The 13,757-nt window shown below is 40.3% G+C and overlaps 1 protein-coding gene across 2 annotated transcripts; it reads left to right on the forward strand.

Annotated features, from left to right (window-relative positions):
• Positions 1-1,375: 1,375 nt before the first annotated feature.
• On the forward strand, positions 1,376-12,266 carry KLF6 (KLF transcription factor 6). 2 transcript variants are annotated; one of them, XM_085631895.1, is made up of 4 exons: positions 1,376-1,717; positions 4,572-5,151; positions 8,606-8,729; positions 9,806-12,266. In XM_085631895.1, the coding sequence occupies exons 1-4, from the start codon at positions 1,616-1,618 to the stop codon at positions 9,855-9,857; spliced, it is 858 nt and encodes a 285-aa protein (XP_085488021.1). In that variant the 5' UTR covers positions 1,376-1,615; the 3' UTR covers positions 9,858-12,266. The 2 variants fall into 2 exon arrangements, with proteins under 2 accessions (XP_085488021.1, XP_085488022.1); XM_085631896.1 differs by lacking the exon at positions 1,376-1,717 and adding an exon at positions 3,771-3,881.
• The last annotated feature ends 1,491 nt before the right edge of the window (positions 12,267-13,757 follow it).

Below are 13,757 nucleotides of genomic sequence, written 5' to 3' on the forward strand. Positions count from 1 at the left end.
TCCAACAGTCTGCATGGAGCGGGTCACGTGTGTCAGGCCAATACACTGATGGGAAACCTTCTCAAGTATATCACGTAAAATCGGGATTCTCTGAAGTGTTCACCATATTACACAATAGCTCTTTATGACTGTTATAGAGCTGCACCCCATCCGACTGCATTGGTGAGTGCTGTACATTCCATGAGTGTGCAACAAATATTGCCACATCTTACCCTGAGGGTTAATTATTCATCTAGCGACCAGTACTGACATTTGTACATTTACGCGAAGCTCTCAAATTAGGACACAGATCAGAACTCAGTGAGAAAAAATGTTTTTCGAGGATCCCACTATGAAGAACACAATAGCTAGGACTCCGTTTCCTGGTTATAAATACGCTGAAATAGCTGCCAGAGCACACCAGGCTACAGTTATTTAGCCACATGAAAGGATACAATTTGAGAGGTATTTTTTTTGTTCTTAGTGCGTTACAGTGGGTTAGAAAATAGTTATTTTGTGGCACTTCGAGAAAAAAACTACGATTGTGCACATTCTTGTTGGATAGTTACAAATTCACATGAAAGGAGACAAGTGTGCAAAATTGTTTTGCTTTCCGTTCGAGTTGCAAATGGTCACTTTGTGACACCAAACAAATACGTGAGGGTTTAATGTTTTTTTACTATACCACCAATGAAATAAGTCTTTATACAGTGAACGACTGGAGTTTTGCTCTGGTATTTAAAGAGCAATAGACCAGATTCACTCCCAATAAAATGTGCGGTCTCACATAAAACGCCAGCTTGAGTCTATCAGTTGCAGCGAAATGGTTGAGTTTAACTCGGGAGCTACGAAATTATTGGGTGTGGGCTTTACAACCCTATTGCAAACACGGAAGAGCAACGACCCTTGCGCAATCCAGTGACACAGTAGCTGCAAATCCCGGAGTGGAGCAAGAGTTCGCTTCCAAAACCATAGAGCACCCTGATTCCCCGGATACGAACTGAGACATGAAGAAAAGCGGTCCAGCAACCCAGCACCACAGAACCCTCCTAACAAACGCCTGTACTCCTCACGGGAGACAGGGGTATACATCGCCGACGAAGCAGCTCAGCCCGCACACAACCTTTCACTACACTTCCTAAACACAGACTGCCAAACGCCTTATATACGCTGCTAAAAATAGCCGCCGAGCGGCTGCCAATCCAGTCTGTCTAGATTTCGAATCGGTCCATTAGCTGAGCTCCACACGGAAGGTGTCGTCACGCCAGAGCTTCTCCAAATGTGCTCTGCTCAGCGGTTGGACGGGGCTGACATCATAGGAGCACGGCCCCTGCGCGGCGTCGGCGATTGGCAGAGGCTCCAGAGCCAGGCTAATGTGGTCACGCGGGGGAGGCTTGCCTTGAAGGTTTGAATAGGGAAGTTTTGCAGAGGTTTACATTTGCAGCCAGTTCAGTGTTTGCAAATATTGTAGGCTCTCCGCGGGTTCTCTTGGTGACAGGACAGAAGTCTATCTTTCGACTCTTGTTTTTAACTGCAATGACATTTGCATGAGACTCGTTTCTTTTGGCCTTCTGAGGATTTTCCAGGGATTTTAATAAATATATTTTAAATATATATTTGGACGTTTTAATTGACCATGGATGTTCTACCAATGTGCAGCATCTTCCAGGAGCTTCAGATTGTGCACGACACTGGGTACTTCTCCGCTTTACCGTCTCTGGAAGAATACTGGCAACAGGTAAATGAAAGTTTATTTTCATGGCGTTGCTCTTGAAGATTTAACTGTTGCCACAGTGTCAACATTTATTGCACTCGATAATGGTACAGAGACGATCCAATGTTGTGCCTATTTACATGCGCAGCTATGGCCTTCGCTTCTTTGGGTAATTGTGCGTTTGGAGAAGGGTCACCCAGCTGAGACATCTGAGGCTCCTGAAAATGTTCTGTCACGGGTAGCCTTTATGTTTGCAAGCAGCAGAAAATGACAGTGCAGCACGCTGAGAAACCGTGGCTGACTTGTGCTATCCCTGTGCTCGGTGCTGCTGCCAGTGGTAAACTTAATGCTTGTCCAGGATCCAAGCTGCGCAGCTGGGGCTTGTCATTTGAGCTTGTTTCAGCCAAGATTTTTTTTTTTCTTTAACTTCCATTTTGGTAGTGAGAGTCCTTTCCTTCCAACTACTCCACTTTCGGAAAGGGGTTGGGTGGAGTGTCCTCTCAAAAGCTAACATTTCATGCTTTAAATTTAATATTTTTAATTCTTTCTCTGTTCTAAAGAAAATTTGTTGTTGTTGTGGTTGCATATAAAAGTACTCATCTGAATTCTATGCCGACAGTGGGAATGTAATTGAATTTGCGGCACTCTGTACCTTCTCTTTGGATGCTTTTGTGCTACTTTAAAACGTCACATGTTTTTTTTTTTTTGAGGGGTAGAATAGCTTCCTTTCAGACAGTCAGTCATCTGACATGAAATGTCACGCGTTGTGAATTGCCTGGGTTAGCTGGGAGCAGACAGTGATTATCCCCACTGCCTTAAGCATTCCACCGTAAAAGACATTGTATCCCCCCCCCCCCTCTAGGTGATCGCATCACCAGAGTTTAATTGGATTTGCTATTGTCTTGCTGTATTGATTGCAAGACGGAGCTCTTGTGTCATGCATACACAGTGATGTTTACCCCTAACAAACAGAATTACCACGATCAGGCGACTGCTTGTTTGTTACATAGGGGCAGGGATGTTTGAAGAAGGTCAGAAACGCAAAGTGTTGTAATCTCGGCATGCCTACTTAATTGTATGCCCCCCACCCCCACCTTTCAGAGAGACAGCTCCATGGTACGCGATTGCAATAGATCCCAAGTTGTTTCCTTCAAGGCATTCGGGAGCTGGGCACAGTGCCAGCCTTGGCTCCTAGCAGCCTCTGGACTGATTTAAAACTCTCACGGAGCTTTTTTTTCTGTCTTTCATGGTAATCTGCATAATGGGGATTTTGGATTGAGTTCACTGTGAGCATTTAGAAAGAATTCCCTTCTCTTTATTCTCTGAAATGTAGACCCATACAGACAAATCCAGTTGTCACTGCCTTTGTAGGTAAATAGGCTTTGTAACTCGTAGCTGTTTCCTAGTCCTTCTGTGCCACATTTATTTTTTGCACTGGTTGCAGTTGTCTGCATTTAGCAGGCGGTGTGAGGCATGCAAGGAATATGATCCGAGCGAAACTCCCAGTTGCATTGCAGACAGCATGAGAAATATGCATGGTATGTTAGATAGGCATTGCCTGCGAGCTATGTGGTCGCGTTGGCGTTTGATCTCTGCTAAAATAAGGCATGGGCAGAGGGGACATTTGCTGGCGTGCAGGGGGAGATTTCATACCAAGCGTACATGTTTTCTAAAATCCCGACCCCCAGTGTTGCTGTGAGCACCTTGTGCAAGCGTGACTCACCATGACACACTTAAGGATTCAACAATTTCTCCATGGACACTTAAGCAAGGGCAGTACTTTATACTTGCACACAGTGAATATGTTGCCCGACCAGCTCTGTTTCAGCCATTTTAGAGAACACGACGTTTCACTGAGCTCGCACGCTAACCGATTTTCATTTTTTATTTTTAGCTGACCATCTGAGTTTTAAGGGAAGTATCTCTTGGCACTGAGTGAAAGAAATTGCCTTTGTGACTCATACTCTTGCACGATTGGTCAGTAGATACAGTTCTTGCTCATTGTGGTATTCGCAGCAGGAATTTCCTCTTTTTACATCCTTTACAAAAGCACATCCCTTTTCTGAAACTTCCCTTTCCTCTAGTGAGATGATTGGGGGCCTGCCCTGTTCCTGTGGCTGCCACAAGTGTAGCCTGGGCAGCGTGCTGTATGCCAGTGCACTTGGTAGTGGCATTCTTTGAAAGTCTGGTAGGTTGCGTTCTCATAGACAGGAAATGGGTGGTTATGAGCCCTTCCATTGATGGGCCTGAATGCAGGCTGTCAGCTCCTTGCAACCATACTAGAATGTGGCTTTGTGTGCTGTTTCTCAAAGACGTGACACTGTTCTTAATTTAACTGTCTGTCAGGCCACACTGCATGAGCTTTGGTGACTGTTCATGCGGAGTTCCTCATGCATATATTTGCTCCTTTTATGTGGCCGTACTGTATACTATTTTTGGGTTATGGCCTGATTGTAATCGTCTTTCCCTACAATACAAAAGCACATTTCATTCTCGAGTACGTTGTTTAAAGCATTTTTACACAATCCCATCTCCATTAAAACGTATTCTTTTGTCCAATATGCAGCCATTAATACCTGGTATGTTGCATACTCAAATGAAAGTAGGAAGATCTGTAATGCTGTTTTGAACACGTCTGCTCTTACCGTTGTAGCTGGTTTGTGTTGCTCCATACTATCCCAGACTCTTTAGGTGAATGTGGTTGTTTTTAAAATGGTGGTCGGTCCTCCTATTGCCCACATTTCATATTTGTCTGGTGACTGGGTGATGCCATGCCTGCATGTTTCTGATGCCTTATCCCTACAGCAGTAAGAGGATTAGGAATGGTCTTCCACTTACAAAATGTTTGTACATTTATTTCTTCTGTGCTTTCTTACAGACATGCCTGGAATTGGAGCGGTACCTTCAAAGTGAGCCTTGCTATGTGACAGCGTCTGAATTTAAATTTGAAAGAGAAGAGGATCTCTGGACCAAATTGATACTGGCGTGTGAAAAAAAGGAGGATTGTGATCTCAAAAGTGCAAGTACACTCATTCCAAAGGAGGAAAATCAGGATCAGCTGAGCTTGGAGACCAGCAGTCTGAATTCTGATGTTGGCAGCGAGTCTTCGGACAGCTCAGAAGAACTTTCGCCAACCACCACTATGTTTACCTCTGACCCAATTAGTGACGCTCTAGCCAATTCAGGAAATGTATGTTCCTCAGTTGCTTCTACTCCTCCATCCTCCCCTGAACTGGGCAAAGAACCTTCTCAACTCTGGAATAGTGTGTGTGGGGAGCTGCACTCCCCGGAGCACAGCCTTCTTGAATCTGTGGGAATGACTGATGACAAATGTAGTTCACTCAATGGGGACAGTTCACCAGATGGAAGAAGGCGCGTCCACAGATGTCTATTTAATGGCTGTAGGAAAGTTTACACTAAAAGTTCACACTTGAAAGCACATGAGCGCACTCACACAGGTTAGTATTGAAAAGAAACATTGAGTATATCCTAATTTATTGTGCCACCTTGCTCAACCCCTGTGAGAGCCCAGAGCATGCAGATGATGTAATCGTACCATAAGTTAACCATCATGAAAATGCATCACTTCCTCATTCTTTCACTGTGAAAAACCCTTGAAGTACAAAGGCCTCCCTAGCTCTGGCCATAGATGAATGGCAATCGTTTGAAATTACCTAATGTTCCAAAGGAAGCCTCTGGCCTCTTTAAAGTTAAGAACACATGTTTGCTTTTAAGAGAAATCGACCACTGGGAATTGGGTTCATTTGAGTTAACATTTTCTACAGCGGTACCTATAACTCAAGTGCTTACTTTCAACTGCTCAGAGTTGAGAAATACTTTAAAAGGTTAAACTGAGGTTTTATTTAAAAATACAAATAATTAACTGTACAAGAATCGGTGACTACCAGGGTAGCTAAATACACAGGAACTTTTTTTTTTTTTTTTTTTTTTTTTTTTTTTTATAAAGGAAAAATAGAAGTGTTGAGGTTTTTTTTTTTTTTGCCTACTCACTGTCTAAAGATCTTTTTTGATAATGTACTCAATTCGAAACTTAATTTTTAATGCAATGGGAATGCTTCAGTTTCTCAGTCTGAGTAGGAAATGACATTTCCCTATTTCTTTTCCCATTTACGAGGCAGAACACGCCTCTGAATGGCTAGCACATTTAATTAAAACCAAAGCTATGCTAATCCATTATATCTAGGCTATGAACTAGGTTCATTTGTTGCCCATCTCTTTGTTAGATTGAAAGAGACTCCTATTAAGAACAATTGTGCTCTCCCCTGCTGTCCTCCCTCAAGTATCCAACAGTGTTTTTATTGTATTTTACACAATATTCCTACTGTATATCATTTTGCACATTGAGTAGATTAGATTATAAACACCCACTCCTGACTGCATGTACAATTATTATAACAACAAGCACTGGCAAAGCCAGTAAATCTGGCGTAGGGGGCCAGACGTTTGACATAGTCAATGCTTTGTTTTATTTTGTCATGATCTATGCAAAACTTGAGTCTGGCAGCTTTGCCAACAATAATCAATCTTAAACACAGAAGCTAAAAGCAAAAATATTTAGTTGGCCTCAAACACACATTGCTATGCTATAGGGAACTGCATTGTCTGATTTGCTTTGTGTGAATAGGCTGAATGCTGTCACTCATAGTAAAGTTAACCAATGGCTGAAGTGGGAAAACCAATTGATTCAAGCTGTATGCTGTAGTGGATGGAAGAAAAATGTGAATGACTCCATAACAAACGTGTTGGGTACATGCAGGCCTAACAATCGGACACATTACTTGAGTTGGAAAGCTTATGTAAAATGAAATACTGTTTAAGTGTCAACACACATCTTTGTGGTTATAATAGGAATACAGTAATCTGTAGATGTGAGGATCACATGACCTTGGTAGTCAGAGGTGGTTCTCCATAGTTATGTCATGCATGTAGATTGTCAATGGCATTTTTTTTTTTACATACCAGAGTACATTGTGATTCTTATTGGGCTATGATTAGAAACCTCTGGCACACAATTATGTTTATGATCTTGCTGTTGCAAAAAACAATGTACCCATACCTTTGTCCTTACAGTTATTTAGTATTTTATGGGGGCAAAATGCACCTTTACTGGAAAATCGAACTTTTGTGATCTCTGAAATATTCCTACTTACAAAACCCGCAAGGCTGTGTTATCTCTACTAGAATCAGACACTGGAACAGACTGAATGTTGGATGGTAAAATCTTGTCAAGCTTTGGGGTAACTAAAATTTTGACTGCTACAGGAATGTTTTGCTATGAGAGAATGTTAATTTGCTTTGGCAAGTCATGCACTGTAGACTGCACTTAGCCCACATGAAATGACACATGGGAGGCCTGCTTTGGCAGTGAATTGGATCTGGAATGTTTGAGTTGCATGTGTGTAACTTTCATAGTTATTTAGACTGTTTCTGCCAATATGTAACCTTAAACCACATTTTTGGTTGACTGATTACAGTGGCTCCTTTTCCATTTAGTTTATTTGGTGATTCACCATTCCAATCATGAGTAAAACATTGCTTGTTGGACATAGATGAGATGTACTTGCAAATTGTTGGATTGCATATTGCATTTCAGGTTTTCAATTTGTCCAATCTTTTGACTTCTTACCAACGAAATATGATGGTCATGAACAGAGAACATCTTTACTTTTCCGCTACTATGAATTTTTGAAAATATTTATTTTGTGAAGTAATTTGGAGAATAGTGAACCATGCACCAGACGGTGAACCTACTCTGCTTCAACTTCTATGACCTAATTCCAATCGCCTGAGCCAGCGCAGTGCCTAAAATACCTGCAAAATTGCTTAGCCATGTTAGATGTTCAGATGTCACAGTAACCTTTCTTGCACAAATGGGCATTTGCTTATGGTCCTTCAAATAGCCCACTCTGAGTAACAGGACATGTAACACTGTCCCTATATTCTCTTATAAAATAGACACTGCATGCCTCCTTAAAATGCTTAACATACAATGGTGATTCATTGGCTACAATCACTGCAACAGTAACGTCGTGCAGATTTCCCAGCATGCTACTGCCAAATACATTACAGCTGGCCTGTTGCACACCATCCCATTGAATACAGAGGACTCCATCTTCTTTGCAACAAAGGCTGTTTCATCTGAACAATATTAGATCCTATAATCTTCAAATCATACATTGAACTCTGTTCAGGAATCAAAAGGATGAATCCAGAAGTGTAAGGAATTGTACCCTAATGTCCTTAATAAATAAGGTGACGAACCAAAAAATATAGTATGACGGTGACTAACATTGTGTGACTTGTTTGGGGCCCCACTCGGAGGTGCAAGACAGATAACAGTAGTACTAATGGATATAATTCAGTTTGGTGTTTGACAGGATTGTACATCTAGCAAATGCAAGAATCTTGCACATGGCCACTATGTTTACGACCTGAACGAGATGGCATTACTTTTGCTGAGTTATCCATCTGATTAAGATGGTAGTTGCGTTGTTTTTTCTTACTATTTATAGTTGCACTACAACTTACCACAACTTCTTTAGAATGTTATTATTGATTTGATATTTTTGTTTTATGGCTGTAATAGTGTTTGTGTATTTCCCCCACCTCTGCCCCCCCCCCCCCCCCAAAAAAAAAAATATTTGCTCCAGGTATACAATTGCATTTGCATTCAGATTTGTTTTGGAAACTTGTGTTTTTGCAAAACGCTTTCTGGAGAAATCTCCTGCACGTGCTCCCTTCAGTCTTATTTATAGATTTGATTATTAAGGTCTTACAATGTACCAAGAGATGGCTACACAACAGCCCTTCTCAGTCCCATGTTTAGTTGTATAGTATGTAAGGATGAAGGTAATTGCCACTTTTGTAATGCCATGACCTTCTTCATTGCAGGTGAAAAGCCTTATAGGTGTTCCTGGGATGGTTGTCAGTGGCGTTTTGCAAGGAGTGACGAGTTAACTAGACACTTCAGAAAACACACTGGTGCCAAACCTTTTAAGTGTGCTCACTGTGACAGGTATGTATATTTGTGTGTGTATGTGATACTGCATGTCAAAGAGTCCCTAACCACATGCCTTCTTTCAATTCAGCAGGAGGTGGAAGGGTGTTGGTTTTTGTGCATGTGCAATATTGGTTTACACCTGAAGTGACAGCAGGAAATATGCAATTTCAAACAATGGACCATTTAGTTAATCATTTAGTTAGATGCGTAATAAAATTATGATATGGCACATTGTAATACCAAATCTTCAAATGAGTGTCTTACTCATTTATCCCATGCAAAACTAGATCTACTTTTGTTGCAGTAGGAAGGTATTCTAACCGCTACTAGAAGAAGCAATATAAAGTATTGCAGTACTAGTCTTTCTATAATTTTACAGCTTCATATTGAAACGATCTCAGAAAACCCCAAAAACCTGTATAAAAAATTGATCTTAACTTAAAATTATTTATTTCACTCTACTCTCCTTCCTGTGAATGGATCCATTCCTCAGCTTCCATCCTCTCCGTGCTTTGTCTGAGTATAGCCTACTATAAGTTGCATGACTGCCTTAATACACACTGTATCTATGCAAATTGCCCACACTAATTTCATAGCTCACAACCGATCCTTTAAAACTATATCCATGCAAACAATCAGTATTGAAGTTCTCTAGCCTGTCTGTTCATCCAATAAAACCATTTACATGAGCTCATGTACCCCCACTAGTGATAACCCCCTTACTGCTATTACTTCGATAAAACTGAAACAAATGGATGTACATGCATGGATTGGTTTCCTTAAGGGCCAAAGGCTAATCCCAATAACCACTGCCCTTGGATTCCGGTTAGTGTGCTACTTGCTGCACAGTGCTTCAACACCTCGTCCAGGTTAGTAACTGAGGAATAAATGCAGTCACAGTACAGTGGAATGCATAAAATTGGGAACCTAAAGTTTAATATGTTGCCCTTATCAGGTATAAAACTATTACTTGTAGTCAAATCAAGGAATGAGGCTATGTGCTCCTTGCACCCACCCCCTTCCACCAATAGTCTCTTTATTTTTCCTACATGAAACAAATAGTAATAAACATTGTAATTTTCTTTTTCTAGGTGTTTTTCCAGGTCTGACCATCTTGCCCTTCACATGAAAAGACACCTCTGAGTTGGTCAGCAGGTGAAGTGTGTGAGCTAAGCAGCTTCAAGGTTGTACTGCCTTGTGAGGAGGGATGCGTGTTCCAGCCAAAGCATGCCAATTTGCACCCTACCCAGTGGCCTTCAGGACCTTTCTTCTTTGAAGGTCTTCGGAGGGCTAATGAAACCATGTAAGAAGCGGCATAGCAGCAGTGGTGCGTGATGTCTAGGGCTTCCTGGACTTGTACCGTAGTGGTACCTAACCTTCTGAGTGGCTCCTAAGCCTCTGCCGTGAGCATGTGCACTGAGAATGTTATTGACTGGGTGACTGTATATGAAAACGAGGAGCTAGTAGTGACTGTATGCTGAGGAACTAGAGTTTGAAGTAAGGGAAAGAGGAAAACATGGCCTGAATGTTTGTATGGAAGGTCAAACTTCAAGATGGGACAACCACCAATCAATTCCAGAGGGGTTCGACCCCTTAGAAGAATGGAAAACAAGGTTGGGAACCCTGAGTGGAGATGGCCCCTTTTCCCGTGTGAGAGGAGCTTTTGGTGTCTGGTGCAGCTATTAAACGTGCAATGTGTCAAGTAGCTTGTTTTACATGCTACAAAGCTCATTTGTAATCCATTGTATAAGCTGTGTATTTACAAATATAACACACCTATAACTTTTCATTATAATAGAAAGGTATTGCATGGTTCTGGGGAACTATACACTTTTCATTCTTTAATCAAGACAGCAGTTTTGATACCAGTACAAGAGCAGCTATGATACAATTGGTCTGATGTTACAATACTATGTACGGAACATGGATAACTTTCTGTTGGGTGGATAACACCACTATTGCTTAAAACTGATTTTCTCATGCAGCTAATTTCTCTTATTTATGCCTTGAGGACTAATTTCTGGTTTTCTAGCAGTTTAATGCACTGTTGTCCTTAATAATGGTGCCTTATGCAAGTGACCTTCTCTTGTGGAGGGTCTTATACAGGGGTATAGGAGATGCAAGCTTTATTAAGGCTCCTTTGTCACCTGGAAGGGTACTGTGTCAAATGTGCAAGAGAAATAATTCCCTTCATGTCCACCCATTAAAAAAATATATATATTTGACCCTTTAACATGCAAGAACTCTAGAGCATGTCACTCTTTGATTATTCAAGTTACTTCAGAAAGTTTTTGTCTCTTTGCAAGTACAATGTATAAAATACACCTGTTCTCTTCCATATTTTTTTACATTGACCTTGCACACTGATTTGATACTTACATTTTGCACTTAAATTGTAAAAAGAATATGTTTATGTAGACTATAGGTACAGAAATCTTGACTTTACTTTTGACATACATAATTCACAGTTTGAAAATCTACATATGTCTATGCTTAGCATGCAATAGAGTATTATGTGGGGAGCATGATTTTGGATGTATGCCCTCACACTACAATCTCTAACTGCCATCATCCTCTGAAGCATTGTATATCTAGACCAAGAAGAATGAGCGGAGGCATATACCTATGGAACCAATGGCAATTAGCCTCATCACAGTATTGTAATCGAGCTTTAGAAAGAAGACAGTAGTATATATTTTTATAATTATATATTTTATTTAAATCGAGAGTTAGGGGTGTCTTTCAGTTCAAAGATGGAAACGTACACAAATAATCTCTGACGTAAATGATGATTGGTTTACATTTTTTTTACCTGTTCATTGATTTGTTGATTGTACAACCCTCTTGGCTGCTGAATGGCAGGATGTTTTGCACACATTAGTACAATATCGCTTGGTCGTATAAAGAAAACCAGCTAGTACACAGGCCCAAGACCTACAAAGCAGTGCATTCTACAACCAAGTACATTTCCACACAACAAGTTAGTTATTTTGCTCAAAATATGCGCCAACAACGTCTTTAACCTATTTGAGTAGATGCAGGTTTTGAAAGGTAAACCAGTTGTGCAAGTTTGGAAAGATCTTCCTTTTGAGAAGCAGTCTGACTGGTGTTTCAAAATCCCCCTTGTAATGCTTACCTAATCTCGAGAGGGTAAACACAAACAAAACTTGCACCGGCTTGTTTCATTTGTGGAAAGGCCTCTGGGTTTCTATGGGCAGGGTGGAGTTGCGCACTGTGTCAAAATGCCTGTAATTTTCGTGATGAGTTAGTACACACTGTCCAGGTGATAACTGAGCCTCAGCCAAGCTGGTAAACATAAAGCATTTGCTTTACGTTATAAAAACAACAAAAATAAATAAAAAATGTTTCTATTGTTGAAAGTTCTTTTTTTGTTTGGAAGCACCCTGTTATCTGAAGAATCTTTGTAAGATTTTTGTAAAAAAAAAAAAAAATTGTTTTTCAAGATTTTATTTGAAATTGTTTTTGCAAGATTGTTATATTTCTGTATGAATGTATTTTTTATTGGAATAACATAAAAACAAATTCTTAGCACCTTTGTAGTGTGGTTTTCTTTTAATTATTGGGAGTTTACTTGTTCTGTTTCTCTTCAAGCAATACGTCTGGGTCAGCTACAGCACTAACAACTGGGCACAATATTGCATAATATTTTCATTTAATAACCAATCAAAAGAAGCCATTATTCCACGTATGGATTTTGAAGAACGCAAACATCTTATTTGTTTGCCAGAACGTGAATAATTTATAGTCTAGTCCGATGGATTTATATGCAAACAGTATGGTACTCGTTATGATGCACCAATTAAATCTACCAATCATTAATCAAATTAAGTGCTAAATGGCCATAAGCAGTCCTTATTTCTGTGTGGGGGGTGGCACAAAGGGTGTTGGAGATCATTGTCCTGCTTATCCTTTGAAGGTGGTGTATGGTAAAATCACTTGTCTAAATATTCACACAAGGGCTGCAGTACTACCATTGTGCTTAGTGGAGTTGTAAGCTACTTAAGTCACATCTACAATGCCTGAAAGTTGAAGTCCGGATTTTGCTTTTCCAATAAGCCAGAAAAGGATCTTTTGGGTAAACTGTAAAGAGTACCAACCACTCAATGTACACTGCAAAAGGCTGTCCCAGTGCTGTGATGAGGGCAGATGACACATTCTTAAACAGCTCTTTTGAGAAGCGAACTGTAGTAAACTGCATTATTTACTTTCCGGTTTCTGGGTTCGTTTCTTAGCAATGGTTTTTACATCACTTATTAAGATACGAGGGAAACGGAAGCATTTGCAAGATTGCAGTCAATACAGTAAAGAAATACCTTTTTGAAATGTTTTTGACTGTCCTTTTAACATTAATAAAACCAAAATAACACCCAAAGCAATAATATAGGAAGTATATTATAGACTCATTTTACAATTAGCATGCCTCCATTTTAGACGTCTCTACCCAGTGTCTGTAATAAGGTTAACTTGCAAAACTACAAAGCTCCCAAATCGTTTCATTTAAGGCCAATTCCGTACATGTATGAAGGATCATTTTGTATATGCTGTTTCTGGAGTAACTGAACAGATGTTCTACTCGGGTGAGCTGCAGCTGCCTGGTATCGCAACACAACCATGAAGCTAAAAGAAGAACAACAAAATTGGCCCGCAAAGTGATAACCATAATCTGTGCATTCACGAACTCCGCAAAGAGGGAGGTCCAAGTGAGGGAATGGATTGTATGCATCTGTTGGCATTAGATAGTATAATGACTCGCTCTATCGCCATTTGTAGCCTCTAAACGTCTTTCTTCTGACACTATTTACAGCCTCTCTAAGGATGTTAACCAAGTAAAGTGTTAACCTGGTTGCAGAGATTGCCAACTGTCCCATGTGTTGAGCCACACTAGCTGAAACCTACGATATTGCAATAATTAAGTTATTCTGTCACTGATCAGTGCTCTTTACTGTCATTTTAGTTAAATAACATATAAATAGCATGGATAGGGGAGTGGATAACGTTTTAGTATTGTGGAAGAGAAGAGTA

This window comes from Triturus cristatus, chromosome 10, assembly GCF_964204655.1.
Source record: "Triturus cristatus chromosome 10, aTriCri1.1, whole genome shotgun sequence".
Taxonomy (NCBI): Eukaryota; Metazoa; Chordata; class Amphibia; order Caudata; family Salamandridae; genus Triturus; species Triturus cristatus.

What these genes read in the sequence shown, in the direction of transcription:
- KLF6 (XM_085631895.1), top strand. Translation starts at nt 1,616, where the DNA reads ATGGATGTTCTACCAATGTGCAGCATCTTCCAGGAGCTTCAGATTGTG. An exon ending in TGGAAGAATACTGGCAACAG is followed by an intron (nt 1,718 to 4,571) that starts GTAAATGAAAGT and finishes GCTTTCTTACAG; the next exon opens with ACATGCCTGGAATTGGAGCG. An exon ending in AAGTGTGCTCACTGTGACAG is followed by an intron (nt 8,730 to 9,805) that starts GTATGTATATTT and finishes TTCTTTTTCTAG; the next exon opens with GTGTTTTTCCAGGTCTGACC.